Genomic DNA, 27,728 nt, shown 5'->3' on the forward strand with positions numbered 1-27,728 from the left:
TCACTGCTACAGCCTCAGCCCCCCCACACTGACACCGAGCTGCTTCAGGCTGCACGAGTCCCCGCATCTGGAGAAGATAGGACGCGCATTTTGGCATCTGGATAACTGTCTCCGTCTAACTCCTGGAGACACAACCCGGTTCATTACTGCGAGTAGATCTAACCCGGGTGAGTTGGCTCAGTTTGTTGAACTCTTACTCTGATATCGCATCATTAGCCAACTCTATAAGTTAGTTCCACGGAAGTAGCGTGTTTATATGTTTAACAACGTTTCTTGTCGCTCTTGTTGCTTTCATATTTTCAATTTCAATGTGCTTAATGTAAATCCTGTTGCAGCTGCTGTAAGTTTCTTTTGTTCTGTGCAGACAGACAGGGGGGTGATGTTAACTTAATAACAGGGTGCTCTTAACCCTTTGTTGTTCTGCCTGCCTGGACATGCACTGTAAGGCTGCAGCTGCACACAATTCATCATCTGAGTCCAATTTAGCTCCAAACTATTTCCCCTTAGGGTAACTGTCACATGCTCTCATCTGAACTTTTCCGATTTATGAAACACTCAGAGGGGTTTCTTCCTTTTCCTCAGCAGATAACCCCCTCCTCTACACAGATTCAGGTGATGCCTCTCCTCAGGACTCTGCTGTCAGCCCTGCTGCTGGTTCTGTCTGTGTCTGAGCGTCTGAACAGCCCAGAGGAAAATGAAAATGAAAATGAAGTCTTTAAACACCCAGAGGCGGAGCACACCAAGAGCCAGGCCAGTGACCAGAGAAACCCTCCTTGAGTGTTTAGCTTCTTATGCTAGAAATGTTCTTATTGGATGGGATGTGGATTAGTTAAAATCAATGTGTTGGTTTCTACTTTTTTTAGAATCAGGTGATGGAAAATGTCATTGGAAATCTCAGTGAGCCTACACCGAGCAACACACCCAGCACAGGTGAGTTTTTGTTTTTTGCTGCACTCTCTTTTACCCTTTCAGTTCCTTTCAGTTCCTTTTACAACTTTTTTATTTGTTACATTAGCTTTAGAGTCCCTGACTACCACAGTTCCTCCGAGCACCAGTCTTCCTCCTCAGTGTCCGGGGAACCAGGTGAAGCTGGAGAACAGCAGTGTCTGCAGCTGTCCATCTGGCATGGTGAAGGAAGGAGACAACTGTAGCTGCCCTGGGGGCTTCACTCTGGAGGGGGCCGCAGGTTGTAAAGGTGAGGAGAGGCAGAGTTTAACTGAAGGTGATGTCTAATTTGCCAGTGTTGCATTCAATTAGGGAATTTAATTGTAATTTAAGTATACAAATGAGGCCACTGAAGAATGGCAAGCAGTCTCTTCTCTGCATTTTAAAATGCCATTGAAGAATGGTCGACAGCCCCTACTCTGCATTTTAAATCAGGGCTTCAATCCTCATGTAGATCAAGCGGTTGATTACCTTAATATACATCTTTATTTTGTGATAGCTTATAAAACTTGAAACAGGTCAAAGTCAGCTTGGCTCTGTCTAAAGGTTACATAATCTACCATTCAGCACCTCTGAAACTCCCATAACAGTAAACACTTTATCTCAATGGTAAGATTTCCAGTTTCACAAGGGCAAAAGTAACAGACAATTGGCCTATTTACCTACTACTGTACAGTATATGAACCAACAAACTTCCTTCGTGAGAGTATTTTGCTGCGTTCTCTTTTACCTTTTCAGATTTTCCTAAAATGTCTAGTTTTTTTCTTTTTACATCAGCAGCTCCCCTGACTACCACAGTTCCTCCGAGCACCAGTCTTCCTCCTCAGTGTCCGGGGAACCAGGTGAAGCTGGAGAACAGCACCGTCTGCAGCTGTCCATCTGGCATGGTGAAGGACGGAGACAACTGTAGCTGCCCTGGGGGCTTCACTCTGGAGGGGGCCGCAGGGTGTAAAGGTGAGGAGAGGCAGAATGAGCGTTTAACTGAAGGTGATCAGAACTGCATTAAAATGTGTGTAATTCAAGTATACAAATTAGGCCATTAAAGAATGGTAGGCAGTCTGCACTCTGCATTTCAAACTAGGGCGTCAATTATTGTATATATACACGAATGGGTTAGTTAACTAAATCTACACATTTATCCTGTGATAGCTTTAAAGAAAACGGGAAAGAATCCAGCTGTGATTTATACATGAAACATTTTCTGATGCCATGGTAAAAAATATAATATATTTACAGTAATCGGTTACCCAACAACATACAGAATAAATACCTCAATAGACTTAATATGCAATAATGTTACCAAATTCCTTTTTTTATTTGACCTTTCAAAAGTGAACTTTTAAGTTTGTGGGTCCTGTTTTTTAAGTTTAAATATAGAATATGTTTAATTGCTTCCTGTGTTTTAAAGTAAGATTAGAAGGTCCATACCACTTTCATGTCTGTTCATTTGGGGGCTACACGTAGCAGCCAGTTAGCTTAGCTTTATGTAAAGAAGACTGGAAACAGTGTTAAAAGTTAGTGTGGCTCCATCTAAAGGTAACACTATCTACTGTATATAACCGTCATTTGAAGACTCACTAATGAACACAATAGTTAGAAGTATATCTTCTTTGTTAGATTTCCAGTTTCATAAGAGCTTAAGTAACAGACAATATACCTATTTACCTACTATATCAGGCCACACACGTCCTGTAAGAGAGTGTTTTTGTTTTGCTGTGTTCTCTTTTACCTTTCAGATTTTCCTAAAATGTCTCCCTTTTTCTTTTTACATCAGCAGCTCCCCTGACTACCACAGTTCCTCCGCGCACCAGTCTTCCTCCTCAGTGTCCAGGGAACCAGGTGAAGCTGGAGAACAGCAGCGTCTGCAGCTGTCCATCTGGCATGGTGAAGGACGGAGACAACTGTAGCTGCCCTGGGGGCTTCACTCTGGAGGGGGCCGCAGGGTGTAAAGGTGAGGAGAGGCAGAATGAGTTTAACTGAAGGTGATCAGAACTGCATTAAAATGTGTGTAATTCAAGTATACAAATTAGGCCATTAACGAATGGTAGGCAGTCTGAACTCTGCATTTCAAACTAGGGCGTCAATTATTGTATATATACACGAATGGGTTAGTTAACTAAATCTACACATTTATCCTGTGATAGCTTTAAAGAAAACGGGAAAGAATCCAGCTGTGATTTATATATGAAACATTTTCTGATGCCATGGTAAAAAATATAATATATTTACAGTAATCGGTTACCCAACAACATACAGAATAAATACCTCAATAGACTTAATATGCAATAATGTTACCAAATTCCTTTTTTTATTTGACCTTTCAAAAGTGAACTTTTAAGTTTGTGGGTCCTGTTTTTTAAGTTTAAATATAGAATATGTTTAATTGCTTCTTGTGTTTTACAGTAAGATTAGAAGGTCCATACCACTTTCATGTCTGTTCATTTGGGGGCTACACGTAGCAGCCAGTTAGCTTAGCTTTACGTAAAGAAGACTGGAAACAGTGTTAAAAGTTAGTGTGGCTCCATCTAAAGGTAACACTATCTACTGTATATAACCGTCATTTGAAGACTCACTAATGAACACAATAGTTAGAAGTATATCTTCTTTGTTGGATTTCCAGTTTCACAAGGGCTTAAGTAACAGACAATATACCTATTTACCTACTATATCAGGCCACACACGTCCTGTAAGAGAGTGTTTTTGTTTTGCTGTGTTCTCTTTTACCTTTTCAGATTTTTCTAAAATGTCTCCTTTTTTCTTTTTACATCAGCAGCTCCTCTGACTACCACAGTTCCTCCGAGCACCAGTCTTCCTCCTCAGTGTCCGGGGAACCAGGTGAAGCTGGAGAACAGCAGCGTCTGCAGCTGTCCATCTGGCATGGTGAAGGACGGAGACAACTGTAGCTGCCCTGGGGGCTTCACTCTGGAGGGGGCCGCAGGGTGTAAAGGTGAGGAGAGGCAGGATGAGTTTAACTGAAGGTGATGTCTAATTTACTAGTTCTGCATTCAATAAGGGAAGTCATTGTAATTAAAGTATACAAATGAGGCCACTGAAGAATGGCAAGCAGTCTCTACTCTGCATTTGAATATGGCTATTAATGTGTTTTTATTACATGTACAGCACTTTGGCTCGACCAAAAATCGCTTTTAAATGTGCTTTATAAATAAAACTTGATTTGATTTGATGGCTGCAACTGACTTAATTAAATGAGAAGATTATTTTCTTGATTATTTTACATCAATAGTTTGTTGATAAGGGTCAGAAAATAGTGACAAAAGGTCCATCACAGTCTGGACAGTATGGGACATTCAATGTACATGGTGATGTCTTTCAAACCCAAGTATAATCAAATTAATATGAGGAGGGAACTTTGTGATTTTAGCCTTTGCAGACCATTTACATGCACAAAAACCTAAATGACACACTACTGGACAGGGAAAACCCCCAAAAACACAATTGGGCCCCCTAAACGTTAAATCTATTATCAAAACTTTCGATAACTCTCCTTGCAGCACTATTCAAACCATTCACAGCTATTATTTGCAGGAACTCAGCAATAATACACAGCCAAACAAAAAACAACATCCAAGTAAAACAGAAGATTTCGTTAATGCCAGGAAAAGTACCTGGAACAGTCTTTATAAGAAGACAACCCAAACTTCTCTGACTATAATCTTCTTTATGCACAAAAAAAGGATTTGACATTTAAGTGCTTTACGTAATATTTTCCATCAATGCACGTCAATGTAGCACCTATATTTATGCTTGGTTGCACACAGCGATGTCCGTTAGATGCAACACATTATCTTCTCTCTGCTCGACAGATGTTGATGAGTGTGAAGCGGGGGGTCAATGTGGTCTCCACGCCGACTGCACTAACACACCCGGATCCTACTCCTGTAGCTGTCTCCGTGGTTACCTGATGGGTGCTGGAGGGTGCAAGGGTGCGTCATTATCTGTGTGTGTGAGAGAGAAAGAATAAATGGGTGTGAGTGCATGTTTGAAATTGTTTATATGTACATTTTCCAGCCCTTTTGCCGTATGTTTAATGCATGTGTTCTGTATGTTTGTCACAGATATAGATGAGTGTGCTCTGGCTGCGGTGACGGGCCTGCAGGCGTGTCACGGCGATGCTGAATGCAGAAACACACCCGGCGCCTTCTCCTGCTCGTGTCCTGCAGGATATGTAATGGCTCTAAATGGACGAAGTTGTGTAGGTGAGGCCAATGTTAATGTTATCTGGTGTATGGCTGTAGAATGTGGAAGTATAATGAGAAAATGTATGTTCAGGAGCATGATATGTGCTGTATGGACTCTGTGATTTTCTCTTATTGTATGACAGTATGGGATCCAGTAAAACCATCTACAATCACACACATTACATGCTTGTACAATTAGACTCAGAAAATAATGAATTAAAAGCCTGTCCGAGAGCATCAGAATACAAAAAAGGCCAAATCTGCTTACGTTAATAATTTTTCAATGGGTTGACAGTCTAGCACCAGAGCCTCTTTCCAGAAATATCCAAAGTGAAAGATGACAGCAGATTAATTATGAGCATGGTAGATGGTTGATGAACATCTTAATCTCAATTTTGACGATCAGCTTTCTCCATAAAGAGCTGTCAATTCTGAAACACATTACCAACTAAAATCCAATTAATTCCATATTTTTTTTAAAGTAACTGAAGTACGACATGTGTGTGACAAATAAAAAGGGTTTAATTTGATTCCTTTGTTTCTAGTTTCTGGTTAATGCTATTAATTATTTACGTGTTGTTTTAATTACACTTAAAGCTGTATATTTTAACTAAACTGTACATGTTAAAGCACACATAGGGACACATAGGGTTAAACTGTATTGTCCCTGTCAACTAAATACATCAGAATCTCGTATTTCTCCCCTGGGGAAGCAGTGAGGGGTTAAATGTCTTCCTCTTTAACCGGATATTGGGTGTTATTATACTTGACCTCTATGCCATACTGTATAATCCATACGGGAGTGTGAAGTGTTCGCTTCCTATTACAGTTCTTGTCCACGTTCTTACAGATGTGGATGAGTGCAGCTTCGAGGATCAGTGTCGCCGTGAGCTGGGTAACGAGTGTGTGAACACTCCCGGCAGCTTTACGTGCCGCTGCCGGCCGGGGTTCAGAGCCGAGGCCCCCGCCTGCGTCGGTAAGTCCGGTGTTAACGTTTCCCTTCCTCTGGGTCAGACTGATGTCCAGATCTAATCGGGTGTTTCTAATATTCCACTTGAGTTAACCCAGACTTAAAGGTCCCATGTCATGCTTTTCCGGTTATTACCCGTCCCCTTGTGTGTTATGAAGGTTTTTATGCATGTAAACGGTCTGCAGAGTCAAAAACCCTCAAAGTACACCCTGTAGCGAGTAAAACTCGAACACAGAAAAGACCTCCCCAAAACGCCTCGTTGGAGATTTCTCATGTTCTTCCTGGGCATCGTGACGTCTGGATACCCAGTAGCCACGCCCAGAGCTATGACGCGATACGGTCATGCGGTACCCGGAACCAAATGGACCAATCCGTGGAGCCGTTACGTTACGTCCAAATACATTTTTGGTCCAAATTGACCAATCCACGGACTTCCTCACACACAGGCAGCTCTGCTGATTTCTCCTCCCTGGCTGCAGGCTGATAACAGACAGTTGGGATCGCGGCGAAATTCTCTCTGCAGACCCATTCTCACAGCGTTTATCAACCTTTTTCTTACTCAATATCAAGCCACACTTATTGTTTTTACTTCGGCTGTGAGTTTGTGTGTGCTCAGGATGAGTTTGGCTGTGTTTCGCTGTGTATCTTAAACAAGGAAACAACACCTCCACGGAGCTCAGCGCGATTCACAACGTCCCGACCAATCAGAGCACACTGTGCTCACAGGGAGGGTGGGGGCTGGAGCTATTGGAGCTACAACGAGCCGTTAAAGGCAGAGAGTGGAATTCAGTGAATACACGTAGTTTACAGAGATGCTGTTTGAGAAACCAATGTGAGTTTGGAAAAATGCACAATATAAATCTATTCTAGTATACCTCAACAATGGAATTATGATCAGTGGAAATGGCCATGACATGGGACCTTTAATAACTTCTGCTGACAGGAAGGCTTTGCAGGAGAGAAGAGCTTTAATCCCCTGCTTTGCTGCTTGCCTGTGTTGTTATTACTTTTTGTTTACTCTTTTGCTCCTTCACTTTTTCTTTAATTACCTATTTGCTCTCTTGTGCTCTAAAATCCTCCCAACGCTCTGTTTTCTTCCTCTTTTTTCATCTTGTTGTGTTCTCTCTGCGACTCTTCTGCACTTCCAATCCCAGGTCCTGTGTGTCAAGACTACAACGTGTGTCAAGGTATGATCCACTTAAAGCTTAAAGGGCCCGTGCGTAGTATTTAAAGGGATATATATTAGCAGAAATTAAATATAATATTCATAGCTATGTTTTCATTCAAGTATAATCACCTGAAAATAAGAAATGCGTTTTTGTTTCCTTAACATTTGAAATCTATCCCTCCTATAAGGGCTAAACTACTGCACAAACTAATCTTATGAGTGGAAAAATGTGCCGTTTATAACTACCTAGGAAGCAGGTCATTTTCAAGGAGTCTGCCATGTTTCTACAATAGCTTAGAACGGACAAACCAAACTCTGGCTCTAGAGAGGTACTTTTTTTCATTACCTGAAGTCACAGTGGTAAGAAAGGCAGAACCAACACGAGTACTGAAGAGAGAGGCAGTTATAAAAAAAGTGCTTTGTTGAAATAAAGCTGGTACAAAAGTAAGATATTAAGGGGAGCAGGCAAGTTGAAACATAACAAAAGATAACACAAGTTAGACTTGGAGAACACGGGTAGTAGAACCAGGAGGGCACACGAGGATAATCAAGATTCAGACAGAGACAGGAAACCAGACACAGTGACAAATCGAACCGCACCAGGGAAACATCACGAACTGACAGAGAACACAAGGAAGGACAGAAGTATAAATACACAGGGGTAATCACAAAGAGAGGACACTGCTGCTGGGGAGGGCATGCACAAACACAAGGGTAGCAGGTGAGGAGAATCAGACAATCAAAGTAAAGAGACAGAAAGTCAAACAAGACAAGAAACAAGGAAAAAATGCATTTCAAAACAAAACAGTTAAACAAATAGGACCAGGATAATGACACGACCACCACCATAGTTCTCTGAAATCTGCAGTAATGCCAGCTCCCTTCTGTATTTAATGCTCCTGAAGTACTGTTAAGGATGGCCTCTGAGTTAGGCCAAGGTACTGAAAGATATCACTTTGATTTTGCACTTGTTGGCTAACGCAATCTTATAAGGTCGAATGTACTTATTGTAAGTCGCTTTGGATAAAAGCGTCAGCTAAATGCAATGTAATGTAATGTAATGTAATAAGGGTTAAGCGGACATAAGCAAAAACATTCTTAAAAAGAGTTTCCAGTAATATCTTGTTATTTCTACCCATATTTTAATAATATTTCTATAATTACAAACTGCTTTAGGAGAGTAGTGAATGTAGAGTTGGACAAAGTGAATGTGAAGTACTGTCCTCTATTAAAACAACATATCCCCGTAGTGTTGCAGAAACAAGATTTATTAGGGGGGATCCTACTGGGGTTTGTTGACCTGAAAATAATTCAGTTACATAAGGTTGGATTGCACAACAGTTGTTTTTTCACTCAGTAATAATGTTTTGCAGATTATGTCAGAGCAACAAGTGAATGAAAAATGTAAACACTTGGTTTATGTAGCAATCTCTTGTTCTCTCGTGTTCCAGATGTGGACGAATGCTCAGAGAGTGCTGCGGTGTGTGATGGTCAGGGTGTGTGTGAGAACACGCTTGGGAGCTACAAGTGTGTGTGTCGACCAGGTTACCGGGGAAACGGCACACACTGCGCAGGTAAGTAATTAGTGCTGAATACCCGTCCACAGGAAATCAGTTTCCTGTGGACGGGGTCAGACTCTGTGTGTGCGCGTGCTTTAATGCCTGCAGTTATATCTTTCATTCAAATGATCCCGAGTGGCTGACTAATGATTATTAGATGGTGATTATACAATACAATGTAATTACCTTCGGATCTGGTTTTTAAAAAGTGTGTGTGTGTGTGTGTGTGTGTGTGTGTGTGTGTGTGTGTGTGTGTGTGTGTGTGTGTGTGTGTGTGTGTGTGTGTGTGTGTGTGTGTGTGGTGTGTGTGTGTGTGTGTGTGTGTGTGTGTGTGTGTGTGTGTGTGTGTGTGTGTGTGTGTGTGTGTGTGCTGTCTTTGCAGATAAGAATGAGTGTGCGTTAGGCGATCACGGGTGTGACATCAACGCTAGCTGTGGGAACATCATCGGCTCATATTTCTGCCAATGCTACCAGGGCTTCAATGGAGATGGCCACTCTTGTTTTGGTGGGTAAGCAGTGTGTGTCTTTTCCACATGTTCTTGCCACTAGTGGTTCACAGTATCCAAAAACGTTAACACCCCCCCACACACACAGACACAAAAAAAATCCAGCACCAGTCACTTTTACGCTGCTATGGAAATATTTTGCACTATGCACATAGTCTTTTTTTATATCCTGCTTACTTGAAGTAAACGGTTATTTTGTGTTTTTTTGTGATTATTGAGTGTTCTTGTATTTTAATGTGTTATTTTATACCTCGGGACTGTGGGAAACAGTATTTAGATCTTTCTGTGTGTACAAACATATTTTGAGATTGACAATAAAGTTGACTTTGACTTTGAAGTGATACTTGTGTCATGCAACTTGCGTGAGCCAGCAGCACTTGGGCACACAGCACTCTCCAGAGACGAGTGCTTTAGGATTGTCCTTCTGTGCAGATATTGATGAGTGTGCTCTGAACAACGGCCACTGCCAACACAACTGCTCCAACCAACCAGGAAGCTTCAGCTGCCGGTGTGCCTCAGGGTACCAGCTGCTGCAGGATGGACTCACCTGCACAGGTAAAACACTGCGCAGGAGTCAGGTATTGATCCATTCACACCTCTAAGTGAAGAAGGGAACAGTTCTTCCTACGTGAAGGAACAGTGGATACAAATGTTATCATACACCAGAGACATTGTAACCAATTAAAATGATGTTGAAGGCCTCTGATAGACTTTACATGTTGCATTCAAAGTGAGCTGCAATTCCCCTTTTTCACAGAGTGCTTTTAACATTTCCTTCTTTGAAACCCCACTCACCTGACCCTCTAAGCTTTTCAAAACGAGTTCTAAAATGAATTGTAAAAAGTGTTTGACTGTAGAATGAGCCTTTCATATGGAGTCGTGTTGTGCCTCTAGAGAAGAGCTAACTAAATGTTTCCGATCCCACAGATGTGGATGAGTGTTTGGCAGTGAACGGGACCTGTGATCACATTTGCATGAACACTCGGGGATCTTTCCAGTGCTCCTGCAGGGCCGGATACCAGCTGCACATCGACAGCCACACCTGCGTGGGTCAGTCACTCAGCCACACTTCCCACTGTTTACCTACTCATCATAGGCATTTAAACCGGCTGATTTGCCAGCATGCAGAGACAAGAAAACTGCCATGAATATGCTATCTCATGTTCTCAGTTTGTGTGTGTGTCTGTTGGTGTGTAAATGGATCTCGTAATGGCACATTTTGAAGGATTAGTGAGAAGAGAAAGTGAGAAATGTGTTGCATAGCAGAAATATGGGTGTTCAAAAAAGATGTTTACCTTGTTTCAAGTTTCAAGGCTTTTATTGTCATGTGTAGCTACAGTGTCGTTATGACAATGAACATCTTAGGTCACAGGCTCCTCCAACAGTGCAACACAATAAAACAGATAAGATATTACAAGTAAATAAAATAAAATAGAATATAATAGAAACAGAATATGATAGAAACTGTGCAGAATAGTCTATATACAGTAATTGGAATATTGATATATATGATATATGTGAGTTGCAAACAGATGAATGTTATGTATGTTCTTTCAAAAGTTTGTGTGTGTGTGTGTGTGTGTGTGTGTGTGTGTGTGTGTGTGTGTGTGTGTGTGTGTGTGTGTGTGTGTGTGTGTGTGTGTGTGTGTGTGTGTGTGTGTGTGTGTGTGTGTGTGTGTGTGTGTGTGTGTGTGTGTGTGTGTGTGTGTGTGTGTGTGTGTGTGTGTGTGTGTGTGTGTGTGTGTGTGTGTGTGTGTGTGTGTGTGTGTGTGTGTGTGTGTGTGTGTGTGTGTGTGTGTGTGTGTTTCTGTGTGCTCAGATATTGATGAATGTAAGCTCCAGCGTGGTGGCTGCTCTCACACCTGCACCAACTCTCCAGGAGGACACATCTGCCACTGCCTGGCCCCCCTGCTGCTGCACAGCGACAACCACACCTGCATCAGTACGTCTCTCATTTCAGTGTCGACATCACAGCATTCTATTTAGATAGGATATGATAATCCTTTAATGGTCAGATCAAGTCTGAAATTTGACTTGCATCACAGCAGCTCCATGTGTAACATCAACATAGACAAATATCAATTATGAAATATGAATTGCAACTATTGAACAATGTAAAATCGTATCAAATAGCAAGTCAAACTGCTTACGTTTTAGTATTCCATGATTTTACTAATGCCCATATAGCACAGCTTTAAAGAAATGTACTCTCTCAATCATTCATTCTTTAGGACTGGTTACAGTAGCACTAATTATCAGATCATTTAAAATGGTTGAAGTAGTTTAAATATTTGTTTAAAAAGACTTAAAACAGCAGCTTTAACTTATTATTTGCAGCGACTGTTTGTTTGTAAGACTACTTTTTTCATATGGTCTGTCATTTTTAAATGTGACTATTTTCATTATTGATTACCGATTCACTCTTTCAGTGATTTATCAATGAAAAATAAATATATTATTAAAGGAAATTGCATGTTAAACAGTTAAAAAAATGAAATATATTCAGTTTGATTGCAAAAATTAAAACAATGTAATAATCTCACAATTTAAAGTCTGGAATTAGAAGGTTTTTGGGGCATGAAAAATGTAAGATTAGGTCATTTCACTATTACTTGACGAATCAATTTATTTCGTTTTGCCCAAGCCAGTATTATAATCTGTAAATATTTAGTGTTAAAACCTTTTCTTCTTCACCTGTACAGATGTCACTTCTTGCAAGCTGAGAAACGGTGGCTGTGAACACGTCTGCAGCGTGAGAGCGGAGGGTCAGATCCGCTGCAGTTGCACAGCCGGCTGGAGGCTGGGCGACGACCAGAGGAGCTGCGTCGGTCAGATCCATTTTGTTTCCTCACTGCCACCTTTGATTTTAAATTGCTGACCTAGTAGGCTTCGATTGAACTTAATTCATCCCAGAAATTAAGCTGTCTATACATTTCACCATCATTTTAAAAGGATTTTGGGAACATGTAATGCTATTTCATTTGAGGTCATTAACATCCAGCAACGTTAGATAGGATTTTTCTTTTATTTCAAGTATTTATGTTAAAATAACTCAGTTGTATGCCTTCAGACTTCACAATCAAAACAACCATATAATGAAACAGCCATACAAAGATCCCCAGAGGCTCATTTGCAGATGTTTATTGCTTTGTACTGCTTTTTAGGACTTTAAATGGCTGCACTCAGCTTCTCTTTTATTTTGTTCGTGCAAGGCTGATCATTGAAAAAACTGTATCTGGGTTGAACGGCCATGCTGACATTTTATAATTGACCTTATGACTCTGAACAATTTAGCTGTGGCCAAATGTCATGTGTGAGCAGCCGAGCTTTCCTTGTCGCTGAGCCATAAAGGAAAGGAACAGACGGTATAGATAATATGTGTTTCTGAATGTTGTGAAAGGTCAGCCTGTTTAACTTTCTGCCTTTTGTCATAAGATGTGAACGAGTGCGGGGACTTTACAAACGGAGGCTGTGAGCAGCTCTGTGTGAACCATCCTGGAGGGTTTCACTGCAGCTGCAGGGGGGGCTACGAGGTGCAAACTGACGACCGCACCAAGTGCAAGCGTGAGTCAAACATCAAACACAAAATATGTCTATGACAGCTTACAAAATGGACCTAAATGTTTCTGATCCACCAAAATCTGGATGAGTGATAACAGTATGGGGAAGTGTAATATTGAGAAAGTAATCATATTACAATAATATTGTAAGGTTGACTATTGGGGCTTTAAAAAATATGAACACAATGAGATTTTTGGTAAATAATCATCAGTAATGAGGATATAATGACTGAGTGAGTAAAAAACGACATACATTTACTGTATTGTTCTCTACTTTTGTAATTACGATATCAAAAATATAAGATGATATGTACATGTAGTCTCATATCACAATATCAACATAATACGTATATATTTCCCAGCCCTACAACAGTATTAGCAAAAGGAACTGCTTTAGTCTGTTTTTTTTAAGGATTTAAATACTATAAAATGCTTATTAACGTCCCTGCCGTTACAGCTGTGTGTAACACTCAGTGTCAGAACTATGGAGTGTGTGTGGCTCCAAACAGCTGTGACTGTCCTCCAGGCTACCCTGGACTGGGCTGCTCAGGTACAAAACATGACTATTCTACATGGCTAACAGTCATGTAGAAGTATATATATTTATTTGCTGCTGCTGTGAGAAATAGACTCTTGTTGATGATGTGTTTCAGCCTCGTGCTCCCCACCCTGTGCTCACGGAGGAACCTGTATGCGCTGGAACAAATGTCTGTGTCCTCTTGGCTGGAAGGGAGCAGGATGCCACACAGGTACCTCACCTCTGGCATTAAAGCTGAATCAGTGACTTTTACATATGGGGAAAACAGTGATTAAGCTTAAAGGTCCCCTATTATACTGTTTTTCATGACTTTATTGTAGGTCTCAGATATATACAAAACATGTCTCTGAAGTGTTTGGCTCCAAACACCAAACAGATCATTGCAGCATCCCATAATCCCCTCTGTTTCAGCCCTGTTTCAAAAGTGCTGATTCTCTGTCTGTTACTTTAGATGAAAATAAGGAGCCCCTCCCCACGCCCCTCTGAGAGATATTTGGTTACAAAGAACACAATGGTGCTCTAGGAGGAGATTCAGGTGATAAGGTGGGGGGGGGTTACCTTGGTTGGTGATTGGCTAATGGTTACACAAGCCAAAAAAACATTATGACATCACAAATTCGCCAAAATCTGATCAGCTCATTTTCAGACAGGTTTTTATATAAATGGATCAGGACAAAAAGAGAGAGAATCTTTTTTCCTGAAACTTTCAGAATCTCTTTACACAGAGGGGACACATGCTTATGTATAAAAGACAGAAAAAGTGGATTTTGCATAATAGGTGACCTTTAAAGCTGCCAGGGAAAGCTAGTTATTGAGAAGGGACTTCCTGAAGGTGGGCTGGCTGCATCCCCCCTACACCCAGGACTGTTTTTCTGTACTTTAAACCTTCCTCTGAATGGCACATTTCCCCCATATAGTAATTACTCTTACGGCCAGAGGGGGGAGACAAAAGCTCTGCACTGCAGCTTTTATGCATCACTTCTGTACAAGAAAGCACTGCAGAGTCTATAAACACGCTGGGATAGAAGCTATTTTGAGTAAAGAAAGCAGAATGCAGTAAACAAAAGAAATCCTGTTGTTTAAAAAGTTACAAGATGCTCACATTTTTATCGTCCTTCTCTCAGCGGTGTGTGAGCTGCCCTGTGCTAACGGCGGTCGCTGTGTGGGGCCTGAAACCTGCCAGTGTCCCTCTGACTACACCGGCCCGCAGTGCCTCCTGCGTGAGTAACAGAAGCACAAACACATCTGGCTCCAGTTACAGCCGGCATGCAGGTCTAATAAAATATGTGTTGTACCATGATGGAAAAACAAATCATGTTTGGACAACACAATGTTACTTTAAATGACATTTTTTCCGACATAACACTTCTATTTCAATGTGTGTGTGTGTGTGTGTGTGTGTGTGTGTGTGTGTGTGTGTGTGTGTGTGTGTGTGTGTGTGTGTGTGTGTGTGTGTGTGTGTGTGTTGTGTGTGTTGCAGCCTTGTGCAGTCCTGCCTGCAGAAACGGGGGAAGATGTGTGGATGTCAACAAATGCACATGTGTTGGTGGATGGCAAGGAGCTCGCTGCCAAATAGGTAACGTTTCACTTACTCAAACCAATCAAGCAATAATATTATCATATATTTCATGAATATGTCATGAGTATTGTTCCCTAATTGTCTGTGTCTGCAGAATAGAACGTGTTTTGAATAAATGAGACCATATGACTTCTAATAGCTTTTACTTTAATGAGGTGCTGCATTTATTCTCAGCTCCTGTTACCTTTTACACACAAAGTTCAATTCGCTTTCGTCAGAAGGCAGGTTTGACCTCCTAGAGAAGCCACTATGTGAGGTTTCATTATTCCACCAGAAATTGGGCCTTTGAACAAAATGGGGTTTTGGTTGTTACTAGTTATGGATCTCCAAATCTGAGGCCATGGTTCTCAGCAGGAAACCGATGGACTGTCCACTCCAAGTAGGGAATGAGTCCTTACCCCAAGTGAAGGAGTTCAAGTATCTCGGGGTCTTGTTCTCGAGTGAGGGAACAATGGAGTGTGAGATGGGCCGGAGAATCGGAGCAGCGGGAGCGGTACTGCAGTCGCTTTACCGCACCGTTGTGACGAAAAGAGAGCTGAGCCAGAAGGCAAAGCTCTCCGTCTACCGGGCCATTTTCGTTCCATGACCGAAAGAACGAGATCGTGGATACAAGCGGCCGAGATGGGTTTTCTCCGCAGGGTGGCTGGCGTCTCCCTTAGGGATAAGGTGAGAAGTTCAGTCACCCGGGAGGGACTCGGAGTTGAACCGCTCCTCCTTCGCGTCGAAAGGAGCCAGTTGAGGTGGTTCGGGCACCTAGTAAGGATGCCACCTGGGCGCCTCCCTAGGGAGGTGTTCCAGGCACGTCCAGCTGGGAAGAGACCGAGGGGTAGACCTAGGACCAGGTGGAGGGATTATATCTCTTCGCTGGCCTGGGAGCGCCTTGGGATCCCCCAGTCAGAGCTGGTTGATGTGGCCAGGGAAAGCAACGTTTGGGGCTCTCTGCTGGAACTGCTACCTCCGCGACCCGACCACGGATAAGCGGAGAGAAGATGGATGGATGGAGCAGTTTTCCTGTTTTCAGATTATTTTGTCTTTGCTGCCTCATGCAGATTTTCTTTGGGGGACAAATACAGCAGTGATGTTCGCTTTAACCTGTGTTAACCTGTGTTTTCTGTATTTTGTTTTGTCTTTTTTCCATTGATGAACTTTTCTGTATTAACTTTGGTCTGTTTTCTTCAAAGATGTGTTGTGTCTTTTTTGTGAAACGCTGTTCTTAGTCCTCTAAAAACCCCTTCAATTGAAACAATCTAAGAGGTAGAAAAAACATTACTACTGAAGAACATAGAGCTGACAGAAGTAAAAGAACAGAAATAAAAAAGGGCAAGTGATTAAAAAAGATGAAAAATTGCTATTTCTTACATATTTGTGTTAGTAATTGGTCTCCAGTTATCGTTCGCTTTTAACTGTCTCCACTATCAACCTTTTAAATTACTTGACAGATAAATTGATGATGAAAATATTATGTTTATGTCCTGGTAGACATGGCTTTATTTCAAATAAGCCGATAAGGTTGGATACAGTATGTAGATACAGGCTGCCAATAAGTGGAGCTGTGCAGCTGTTGAGCCGCACCTGAATATCTAAAGGCTAAAGTTAATGTTCACTGATATTTGAGAAAGTTGCTTAGTTTACAGCGTCTATAATAAGTGTTCAACACTACAGCTTGAAGTGTGGTCAGAAGTCAAAACTCAAGATGGTTTATTTTGGGATTACAGAGTATAACAGAGTTGGATCTTTAATAGTGAATACAAGAAAGAGAAAGGCTTCCCTCCTCAGGGTCATGTTGTATTCAAAACAAACAGTCAGTGTGCAGTCCAGTTTGCCCCTGATCCAGGTCACTGTTCATAGGTCATAACACCAGTTTCCCCTGCATCAATATCACTAAAAGATGTTCCATTCAATCTAAATGCATGTTTTTGTTTTTCTGTCTCCCTCAGAGCCCGTTCAGTGTCACAAACCATGTAACAACGGTGGAGTGTGTGTCGGCCTCAACAGGTGCCGCTGCGTCAAAGGATATACTGGAATTCACTGTGAAACGGGTTAGTGTGTGTGTGTGTGTGTGTGTGTGTGTGTGTGTGTGTGTGTGTGTGTGTGGTGTGTGTGTGTGTGTGTGTGTGTGTGTGTGTGTGTGTGTGTGTGTGTGTGTGTGTGTGTGTGTGTGTGTGTGTGTGTGTGTGTGTGTGTGTGTGTGTGTGTGTGTGTGTGTGTTTGTTTAAGAAACCTTTTCTTTGCCGTCACCTTGCATTAAGACTCTTGCTGTGTGTTGTGTGTCTACAGCTCTGACCACGCCCTGTGTGCCGCCCTGCCAACACGGGGCCACCTGCAGTCCTCACAACACCTGCACCTGTCCAGAGGGGACGGCAGGCCTGCGCTGCGAGAAGCTGTGAGTATCAACACCAACAACAACAACAACAACAAGATACACAAATAACACCACGATTCATTAATGTGTGATCTGTCTGCTGCTCATTACTGGTCGACTTTTTCAGGAAGTTTCTTTTACTCAAGCACATTATATTAACAGTGCACAACTTTTTAAACACTGATCATATCATTTTCACAATTTTTCAAAATTCTTGATCAGATAATAAATCTGTTCAAGTGTATAAATGTCATATGATTTATATTATGATAATGACTTATTGACTGTATTGTTATGAATGTGTGTTTGTGTCCTAGGACGTGCCCTGTGGTCACCACGGTGGTCAGCAGGGCTCGAGCCGTAAGAAAGGCGTTCAGGGAGAGTTACGTGGACCGCTGCGGACCCCTGGGGGTTCGGCTCTGCACTAAATACAGGTTTCTTACTTGTTTTCTTATTACATCCTCTAGATCTTGATTAGGTAGTTCATAAAGTTGCAGATGGTGGAGCTTATCAAAATACATTTAAATGTACTTCTAATAATTTCCTGTCATCTCCTCTTATCGATGTTCATACTTAGATCACTACTAGACTTAGATTCAATCAGTAAATAGTTATTTATTGTCAGAATGAAACATTATTGCCTTGAAATACAAAGGTAGTAGCAGCATGTGTTGACCATTATTTTAAAGAGGCGCTATCATGCTTTTTGGGGTTTTCCCTTTTCTGAAGTGTGTTATTTTTGTGCATGTGATTTTTCTGAAAAGGCAAAAAAGTGGGGAGTTTCTCTCCCACACACTCCCCCCCTGCCTGAAACGCCTCCATTGGACTCCTTTGTTTACTTCTGTAACTGGGGCCCTTTCTCATTTCACTAATTTCCCCGCCTCGACTCCTCGAATCCTCGGTCCTCCGGTAGTGACCCGGAAATAGATTTCAGCGCGCCATGTTGAAGGACATCTAATATCTCTAAATGCACATCGAGCATCGAGCATCGAGGAGGCTCTCTGGAGGAGCTATAATCGAGGATACACTGATGGGTCCTCCACGGTCCTCCACGGCTCCTCCGCGGATGTATTTCCGGCAACAGTGATGTTTAAAAGAGTCGAGACGCACGGCCGGACTTATCTCAGCCAATGACAGCTCTGCATGCATCCCCTGGATATTATTTTATTAACTGCTTTCATCGCGACGCGATGTTTACAGTGAGAACAGCTGTGAGGTCCGTGCAGAAAGCAGAGCAGTGTGTACTGTATAATATCACTCAGTATAACAGGCCTACATTACTTTCTTTATTTGTTTGCTTTAGTTTAGTAGATATCTACAAACAAAGAGTCGATATTTTTCTAAGACCATTTAGTGCTTCACATAATAAAATACACAACGGCTGTATCCTGATATGATATGCTTTAGAAGCTGCAGGTGCGTGTTGTACAGTGTGTAGGTGTGTGTGGTTGGTACAGTGTGTAGGTGCGTGTGGTACAGTGTGTGTGTGTGTGTGTGCGTAGATGTGGCGGACAGACAGGTCTCAGTTGATTTGGTGTCCTATGCTTACTTTGAATAATTGTAAATAAAACTTTTGGCCCGTAATTTCTTTTCCTCATTGTAGCTACCAGAGAGAGGCGGGGGGGGGATATATCCAGTCTCTGATAGGGTTACGTTAGTATGAGAGTGCTCTCATACTTGTTTGAATCTGAAATTGTATATATTTATATAAATATATATATAAATATATATGTGTGTGTGTGTGTGTGTGTGTATGTATGTATATGTCCGCATCTGTAGCCTGTTATTGTCTCATTATACCGCACTGTGAATGAATTAAAAGTAAATATATATAAGTCATCATGAACACAGTTCTGTCCATCAGACAGTGCTCTTTAAAATGACCGCTCAGAGGAGAGGATTTCTCATTTCTCTAACCACCTGCTGCTTCCCCTCCTCTCTCCTCGGTTCCCCTCCTTGACTCTTCCGCTCGCATCTCCTGAGGGCGGGACTAACTCACGAGGATAGGAGTCGAGGAGGGGAGTCGAGGAGGGGAATTAGAGAAATGAGAAAGGGCCATAGTAACATCAGTATGTAACACTTTTGCATCTATTGGTTAGCGCTCCAAAACATTGTAAGTGATAGGCTAAGGGGCGGGACATCTCTAAGCTGTTGACCAATCATAACAGAGCCGGCCAGCTAACCAATCAGAGCAGACTGGACTCTGGTTTCACACAAAGGGTGAAAAGAGGTGCTGCAGCTCAGTATGAGAAAAATAAAGAGCTTTTTGAACATTAAAGAATGTAAACATGTCACAGTAGAGACACTAAATACTAATATGAACTTGAAAATGAGCATTGTATGTCCTCTTTAAAATAACTAAAGGTGAAGTTAGATCCGTGAGCATTTAAAATAATAAATGTTTTGTGTTTGTGTTTCCAGGCTGAACCAGGCTCGTGTGTACCTGCAGGCCTACATGGTGGGCTACAAAACACAGTGTCCAGGGAGGAAGGGCTGAGGAGCCATGTTGTAAACACAGACAACAGTTTGGGTAACACAAAAACTGAAATTGGATGAGTGAGAGGGTGTTGTGGCTTCTCTGAGCTTTTATGTTAAAATAAAAAGAGGACATCACTGTAACAACGAGTTTATTTAATCACCACTATATTTAAAATGTTTACAATTTCATGAACAAATATTTATAAGTATATTCAATTTGCAATGGACTCATTATTTGTCATGTATGTGTATGGCAGCTGAAAGTAATAAAACTTCTTACAAAATGGTGACAATATTAAGAACTGACTTTTTACAGTCAGGTTGTCACTGATTGTCAAATAATAAGGACTGTCTGTGTGATACTGTAGTCAAAGAGTTCACAGGAATATTTCCAATAAAGTTTAACTGAAACAAACATACATTTTTCTAGTAGAATAGCTGTGTGAATGACAGGATAGGGTAATTTCTGACCAAGCTTACATAATTTCTGACTAAAATACTCACAATATAACAACTGCAGTGTGGCTGACTTTTTTATTCTTATCACCGTGTTTTCCTGATATCTGCCCTCTTACCTAGCACCCAGTTTGGTGACCTTGTTTAGCCTATTGCATTTCTTCATGTCTTATGTAAGAGGCCTTAGTATGACCTTCTTCAGAAGCTCCAGATGTCGTGGGAGATTTCCTCCTTTAGGGTTTTACAGATGTTACCATTATATTGTTTTTTTTAAATGTCCTAAAAATCCATGCGTGCCTTTAAGAAACCCCAGGGGGAAACAAGGCACAATTAACAATAAATACCTTGCAGACCCACAACAATATTGAATGCGTCTCCTCGTACAATTACAGTATATAAGACATTTATTTAAAAGAAACAACACGATCTACAGAGACCCTGAATCCCTGATAATACAGTTTTTGTTGTTACCTTAAACCTCCACCTAACCTGAAAATAATCAAATGGCAGACCACAACTAAGCGAAACATCCATATGATTTAAAGTAGGCCTTAGTATGACCTTCTTTGATTCAGAGGCTCCAGATGTCGTGGGAGATTTCCTCCTTTAGGGTTTTACAGATGTTACCATAAAAAGTTGTATTATATATATATATATATTTTTTAAATGTCCTAAAAATCCATGCGTGCCTTTTAAGAAACCCCAGGGGGAAACAAGGCACAATTAACAATAAATACCTTGCAGACCCACAACAATATTTAATGCGTCTCCTCGTACAATTACAGCACGAGAAATTGTGTTGATGAGATGTCTCACTCTTCACGTAAAGTGGCACAGATTTGGTAGGGTTGGGGTAAGAGGAAGATGCTGAAACGGGGCTTGAACACAGCCTCCACACCCGGAGGCATGGAGAAGGTGAAGCGCTGCAGGAAGGAGGTGAAGAAGAGGAAGAGCTCTATCCTGGCCAGGTTCTCCCCGAGACACACCCGCTTACCTGCGGCAACAACAAAAACATAATCACAGAAATGCAAATACATAAGTAAAAAAAAAAAGAAACAATTTATCATCTAAGCCATCTTCACCTGAGACGATTCATGCACTGCCTGCACCTACACACCATTTTTCTCTAGCTGCTAAAAGCTTTACTTAAAGGGGACCTATCATGCAAAATGTACTTTTGTACGTCTTTTATACATGAATATGTGTCCCCGGTGTTCCAGGGAACTCACCAAGTGTCAGAAAACACAACCCTCTCTCTTTTCCTCCATACCCAAATCTCTAAAAACGGGGCTGCCACGGATCTGATAAAAACTGATACAGATTTGAAAATAGTCTGACATCAGTGACGAGGAGCTCCGCCTATATGGCCAACGCTCCACCAATCAGGGGAATGAGAGGTTGCCGTGGCATGGTAACAGCATGGTAACAGCATGGTAACAGCATGGTAACAGCATGGTAACAGCATGGTAACATGGCGCTCGTAACTCGGCCCCCTCCTTTGCAGGGGGGCGTGGTCAGCTGCAGCGCATGCAAAGACGAGTGGAGGAGAGCAAAATAGCGAAATGAGGCATGGCTAAAATGCATGATCTGTTTGGTATTTTGAAAAAGAAAACGTATAAATATACCTTATATAGGTATGGCCCTACAATATATTATTCAAATATAGCATGATAGGTCTCCTTTAACAAACACAACTGTCCAACCAAACTAACTGTCGATAGCCAGACACAACAGTCAGGGACAGTGTTATAGGTTTTCAGAGCTTAATCAGTGCAGTAAACGCCAATTTCTGTTCCTGTTATGCGTTCATTGCAGGATGTACTTTTGATTGTTTTCGACAGGAAAAACTACAGTAGTGCCAAAAGCCAATCTTTATGAATTAAACACAAACATTTAATCTGAGAAGAAACATTTACACCTAATATTCACCTGGCCATATTTGAAACTTTATCTTAAACTTGAATACCTATGTTATATAATAACAAACAATATATTACTTAAAAGGATTCCAGTGTATCAAAGTCAACCACTGATTTGGTTATCTGCACCATCACTTCTATAATATTAGAAATGTTGTGAAAAGGTACTTGCCCACAGAGAAAGGGATGAAAGCAGCTCGCTGCACAAACTTCCCCTCCTTGTTCAGAAAGTGTCCTGGGTTGAAGGTGTTGGGCGTCTCCCACTCATTCTTGTCAAACAGCACCGAGGTCAGGTTGGGCATTACTATAACTCCCTGGTAATTGGAACCATAATGGTAATTTATGAAGATGCAACATGGTTGTTCAATTTGTGTAAATATTGAATTAGAGAACTGACCTTTGGGATTGTGTAGCCTCCTATCTGAACGTCCCTGTTGGTCACATGAGGCAGGTTGAGAGGAACTACGTTTCCAATTCTCTGGATCTCGTGTATGACGGCGTCAGTGTAGGGCATGTTTGGACGATCTTCCATGGACGGCTCTCTGGACTGTCCAATCACGCTGTCTATCTCCTCCTGGACCTTCTCTGTGCAACAGGAGAGCCAAATGAATGGAAGACAAGACACACGAGCCAATATAACTTATGATGATTTCTTGTCCTCGTGTGTGAGCTCATACCCTGAATCTCGGTGTACTTTGCCATGTAGAGCACACCCCAGCGCAGGGTGATGGAGGTGGTCTCAGTGCCAGCTCCGAACAGATCAAACGAACACATCACCAGGTTGCCTTCATCAAAACAAGCGTTTGGCTCATCATCCCTCTTGTCCTGATGCTGAACATTTTGAAAATGCACTTGTGATGTCAATTTAAAGGTACAGTTTACAAACAAATGTCTAGTGTGGGGGGAAGGCAGGGAAATAAATGGATTATTAAACAATGATTACCTAATTGTCATTATATCAAGAGAGCCCATTCATTTTAATTTATATTTCTCATAAATATATATAATTGTTTTACTACAGTTTTTACATTGAAATGCTAAATAGCAATCCTTTTCGTTTATGGATTTTAACTTACATTTGAATAATATTAAGTCCAACTAAGAGTGCTTCTAATGATTGGATTTTCTTTTTTGTTGTCAATTCATTTTTATAATAGCTTTTATAATATTGTTTTCAATATTTGGTAACATTTTCTTCTCTTACTATGTTCATGTTTGTATTATTATATACCAAAGCAAATTCAATAATAAGTCAACTGAATTTTGACTTTGAATAATCTCTTATTTTATGCTTTTGTTGCCAAAAACATATGTGTGAAACTTTCTAAATTATGCAACAAAGGATTATTTTAATTATTAATTAATTTTATGAGTATTTCTTGCATTTGATAATCATTTGGCCTATACTGTAAGATTTCAGAATATAGTGGCAAAATCACAATGACGATTTCCCACAGCCTTAAAGGTGGGGTAGGTCATTTTGGAGAAACCAGCTCGAGTGCGCTAGAATTTGAAAATACAAAGCCGGAAGAAATCTGCTACTTCCTTACAGAGCCCCTCCTCCAACACACACGAACGCGCACATGACCAATGAGGGCACGAGATAAGTTTGTGCACAGATGGAAGGCTGACAGGCAGGTAGGCCATCCAGTTATTTTAGCCGGGCCGGCTAAAATGATTGGTCGTGCTTTCTACAGTATTACGGCTTCCACAGATGACATTTTTTTTATGGATTTATTGTCAAAGCACTTAAGATATTCATTGCTATCGGGATGTTAAGAGCATTCCATGGAATATAACAAAAAGTGTATCTCGAGCCGGTTTCTCAAACTTACCTACCCCACCTTTAAGGAAACATCTTTTTTTTTACCCTAAAAACTGTCAATTCAGCATCTGGGTTTACAATCATATAAGACAAAACAAAACAAATATGATCAATTAAGCTAGTATCTGGTTGATTTGCTCATAGTTTGTCCACTAACCTTCTGAATCTCAGTCAGGTAACAGTCGATGAAGTCTCGGGGATCAGAGGGGTTCCAGTCTTCCCTGTGCTTATTAATTTCTGTTTTCATCAAGTCCATTATATCACGATAACCCTTTTGAAGAGTGTGGTGTGGCCCCGGCAAACGCCTCATCAGCACAGGAAAGGCGGTGTACAGCTGTTGATAGCATTATCATACAGTGTAAATAAGACTTAGAACAAATGTGTATCAAAGAGCAAACACTCAACTCTATTGTGGGGGAAACTTCGGTGTAGCAATGCATTGGGAGTCACCGACTCAGGAAGGAGACACGGTGAGAGTTGGAGCTTTTGATGTCAAACACTGATGGGTTTATTCAGAGTATCGGCCGGAGGATTCACATCACAAATCACGAGTCAGAGGGTCTGACTTCACGGGAGAGTTGCCACGTCAATTCTGAAGAGCCTCTCTCTATGTTAGACCTTTTAACTGGTTCACAGAGAGTAATCAACATCTCTGAAGGAGTAGACTAAACAGCTGGGAACACTGAATCACTTGCGTCCGACACTTATGGCCTCAAAGATTTCACACCTTAGAGTCCACAAACACCGATAAAGAAGTGCCTCAGCGTTCTCACAACAATTACCATTCGTGCCAGACAAGTTGACCGGTCACAAACTGGTAACAACAACACATATGGCACCAATGCCTTTCCTTAAAGGAGATAACAGACGTCAGAGTAGATCATAAAACGTCACAGAGCAAAAGGTTAGATATCTAGAAGAATTATTCCTTAACTTCTATCAGAGACTTAATACGATCAAAGAGTGTCCAGATGCAGGAACAAGACCAGTACACTGAATTAAGATTTCAATAGTCTTGAAAGGATGTACCTGTGCCCAAATGGATCCTTCAATCTGGACCCCTTTGTCCAACAACGTTATCAACTGCAGAAACTTCTCATCCTTGTAGTCAAAGCGATGGCCAAAGATCAGGGAGCAGATGATGTTGGAGACGGCGTTGTTCATTAAAAAATGTAGATTGAAGGGTTTGCCTGGACAGTTGATCAAACATATCAAAATGAAAAGTGAGTAGCATGATCAGTAATAGGCTTTTTTCTGTATTCTCAATACCTTTAGACATTTGTACACTTTACCTTTATGACTAGCGATTTCTTTGGACATGTACCTAAATTCCTCCAGTATGGAAGATTCATGTGATTTCTTGCCAACGCCAAAGTATTTGAGAGTGGAGAGGGCAAACTGCCTTTGTTGCTTCCACGAATAGCCATTAGCAAAAACAATACCTGATGAGAAAATGTGAATTTAGATAAAAACTTTAGAAATGCAGCTTGTGACATAAATGAGACACATAGTAAGAAACAGTCTGTATGTAGAAGTATGTTCTGGAAATCTTAGACCTAGTCAATACTGTGGAGATATACAATTAGAATGATCAATCAATAAAATGGTGGAAACAAACAGAGTTGTCTTTCTGGTTCTTTATTCGAAGAGCTTCGAAGGTACATGTCTCACAGAGTAGTCTGCAAGAGTGCACACAGGGGCAAGGGTGTGTATAGGTTTTATAGGATCTTGACAGTTCAACAACACTTCGTCACCTGTCACTATGGCAGGGCTGGATGGAGAGATAAGCTACGCCTGCTTTCCAGAGGAACAGAAACTGTACATTGCTAATATAGTAAATCAGGAACTAGTTAAAGACAGGAACCTGTTTAAGACAGATGGAAGTGAGGAAAGCAGGAACTCATTGTGGGTCAAAGACAGATATAACTGGGAAATCAGGAACTCATTGTAGGACAGGGAACAAACACAGGAACTTGTTCGAGACACTGTGCCTGACACACAGATGCTCTTAAGGAGCTTGCTCACGACACTGTCTCTCACCCCCAGACATTCTTAAGGTTAATCATAAGTTGAACAAAGGACATGAACTGAAATACATCATCATGGAACTACTGCATTTGGTTTTACCATATTAGGTATAAAGTTTGAACTACATATAGAGTTTTCCACTACATATAAAGTTTGCCACTACAAGTAAAAACATCTTTAAGTTTATATCCAATTTAACAAATAAAAACACATGATTAACCGTCGTTTTTATAATCAACAACATATTTTAACACTTAGATCAATTTGCAATAGTGGGACATCAAATGTATTATCAAAATAATGCCTGTCACATTATTATTATTCACACACCATGATTCAAGGCTTTTATTGTCATGTGTGCATAGCTACAGTGTAGTTATGACAATGACAATCTTAGGTCACAGTCTCCTCCAACAGTGCAACACAATAAAACAGATAAAATAGTGCAAGTAAAAATAGAATATAATAGAAATAGTGCAGAATAGTCTACAAGTAATTGGAATATCGATATAAGTTGCAAACAGATGAATGTTATGGATGTTCTTTCAAAAGTTCAGGTGTTTAACAATCTTATGAGTATAATAAAACTTCTGCGAACAGTAAATAAAGCAAATATTGTAGAAGCACAGAAACAGTGTTCAAATTCTGCTTTTACAGACTTATTTTGGTTGTGCGCAAAGTAATTTTATAAGTGTCAAAGGAATGTTTTAATGTACTGTAAATACATCAGATTTTAGGATAATTAATTAATTATCAGTAAGTTCTAATCAAATCTATGACTTGATTTCTCAAAAAAAGGCAGTGTAAAAATCAAAAAATTTGAAAAATATGAACCACACCGCTGCTAACTGATAATGAAAGCATCCGTGTAAATATACGTATTATTAGTACACGTAAAATAATTGATGAGGTAACCTCCCTCCTACAAGGATAGAAAAAGTGCTTTACCTCGATCAGGCAACACATCAGTATGGATGGGGAAAGCAGGGCGGTCGATCATGTGATCTCCTTTGCTGAGACCCTCCTGCAGAGTGCTGAAGCCGTTCAACACCACCGTCCACACAGGGCCCATCTTCAGGCTGTACACGTTCCCATACTGCTCTGCCAACTGTGGGAGGGAGAACACAAGTGAGTGGGAGGAAAGCAAATAGGAAACTTTTACCTTGAATTTTTTGAAAATGCCCAAAGACAGGAGAAATACATAAATAACATTACAATTACTTTTTATGAATGTTTATTTGTTTTAGTGTTTTTTTGTTTTTCAAAAGCTTTAATGTCAGGTGACCCAGTGAGAAATACAATACAGCATCGTATTACTACATTGGACAAGTAGGACAAACCTCTTTTTATTGTATTTTAGAGGTTCTATTTTATACGATTATTGTCAGTAAAATTCAGCAGTTTTATATTGAAAAGTCTTGATTTTTCTCAAAAACTTCCATATCCTCTGACTTAATGGTAGGGTAGGTAAGTTTGAGAAACCGGCTCGAGATCGCTAGAATTTGAAAATACACAACCGGAGAAAATCTGCCACTTCCTTATAGAGCCCCTCCTCCAACACACACGAACGCGCACATGACCAATGAGGGCACGAGATAAGTTTGTGCACAGATGGAAGGCTGACAGGCAGGTAGGC

The 27,728-nt window shown here is 40.9% G+C and overlaps 2 protein-coding genes across 10 annotated transcripts in view; one reads left to right on the forward strand and one right to left on the reverse strand.

The window, feature by feature from the left end:
- Positions 1 to 20,010, forward strand: si:ch211-221n20.8 (neurogenic locus notch homolog protein 1). 8 transcript variants are annotated; one of them, XM_034146312.1, is made up of 25 exons: positions 1 to 167; positions 583 to 750; positions 864 to 930; positions 1,016 to 1,195; positions 1,723 to 1,899; positions 2,720 to 2,896; positions 3,716 to 3,892; positions 4,770 to 4,889; positions 5,022 to 5,162; positions 5,995 to 6,120; positions 8,734 to 8,856; positions 9,224 to 9,346; positions 9,780 to 9,902; positions 10,275 to 10,397; positions 11,167 to 11,289; positions 12,050 to 12,175; positions 12,783 to 12,911; positions 13,365 to 13,457; positions 13,561 to 13,656; positions 14,570 to 14,665; positions 14,926 to 15,021; positions 16,962 to 17,063; positions 17,302 to 17,407; positions 17,704 to 17,820; positions 19,808 to 20,010. In XM_034146312.1, exons 2-25 carry the CDS (start codon positions 616 to 618, stop codon positions 19,881 to 19,883), a joined length of 2,952 nt encoding a protein of 983 aa, XP_034002203.1. In that variant the 5' UTR covers positions 1 to 167; positions 583 to 615; the 3' UTR covers positions 19,884 to 20,010. The 8 variants fall into 8 exon arrangements, with proteins under 8 accessions (XP_034002203.1, XP_034002204.1, XP_034002202.1 ...); XM_034146313.1 differs by having other exon boundaries at positions 586 to 750; XM_034146311.1 differs by having other exon boundaries at positions 607 to 750.
- Positions 19,999 to 27,728, reverse strand: part of LOC117495203 (cytochrome P450 2J2-like) — a 12,590-nt gene continuing 4,860 nt past the window's right edge. Inside the window, exons 2-10 of one of the 2 annotated variants that reach the window (XR_004557164.1) lie at positions 27,041 to 27,200; positions 25,357 to 25,506; positions 25,094 to 25,254; positions 24,222 to 24,398; positions 22,917 to 23,070; positions 22,637 to 22,824; positions 22,412 to 22,553; positions 21,067 to 21,314; positions 19,999 to 20,673 (exon numbers count right to left, since the gene is read on the reverse strand). Coding sequence is in view for 1 of the 2 variants with exons in the window: in XM_034146345.1 (XP_034002236.1) it covers positions 21,133 to 21,314; positions 22,412 to 22,553; positions 22,637 to 22,824; positions 22,917 to 23,070; positions 24,222 to 24,398; positions 25,094 to 25,254; positions 25,357 to 25,506; positions 27,041 to 27,200 (1,314 nt within the window). In the remaining variant the exon portion in view is untranslated. Of the gene's footprint in view, positions 21,315 to 22,411; positions 22,554 to 22,636; positions 22,825 to 22,916; positions 23,071 to 24,221; positions 24,399 to 25,093; positions 25,255 to 25,356; positions 25,507 to 27,040; positions 27,201 to 27,728 lie in introns of both variants that reach the window. The other variant, XM_034146345.1, reaches the window with a different exon arrangement.

Source organism: Trematomus bernacchii, unplaced genomic scaffold, assembly GCF_902827165.1.
Source record: "Trematomus bernacchii unplaced genomic scaffold, fTreBer1.1, whole genome shotgun sequence".
NCBI lineage: Eukaryota > Metazoa > Chordata > Actinopteri > Perciformes > Nototheniidae > Trematomus > Trematomus bernacchii.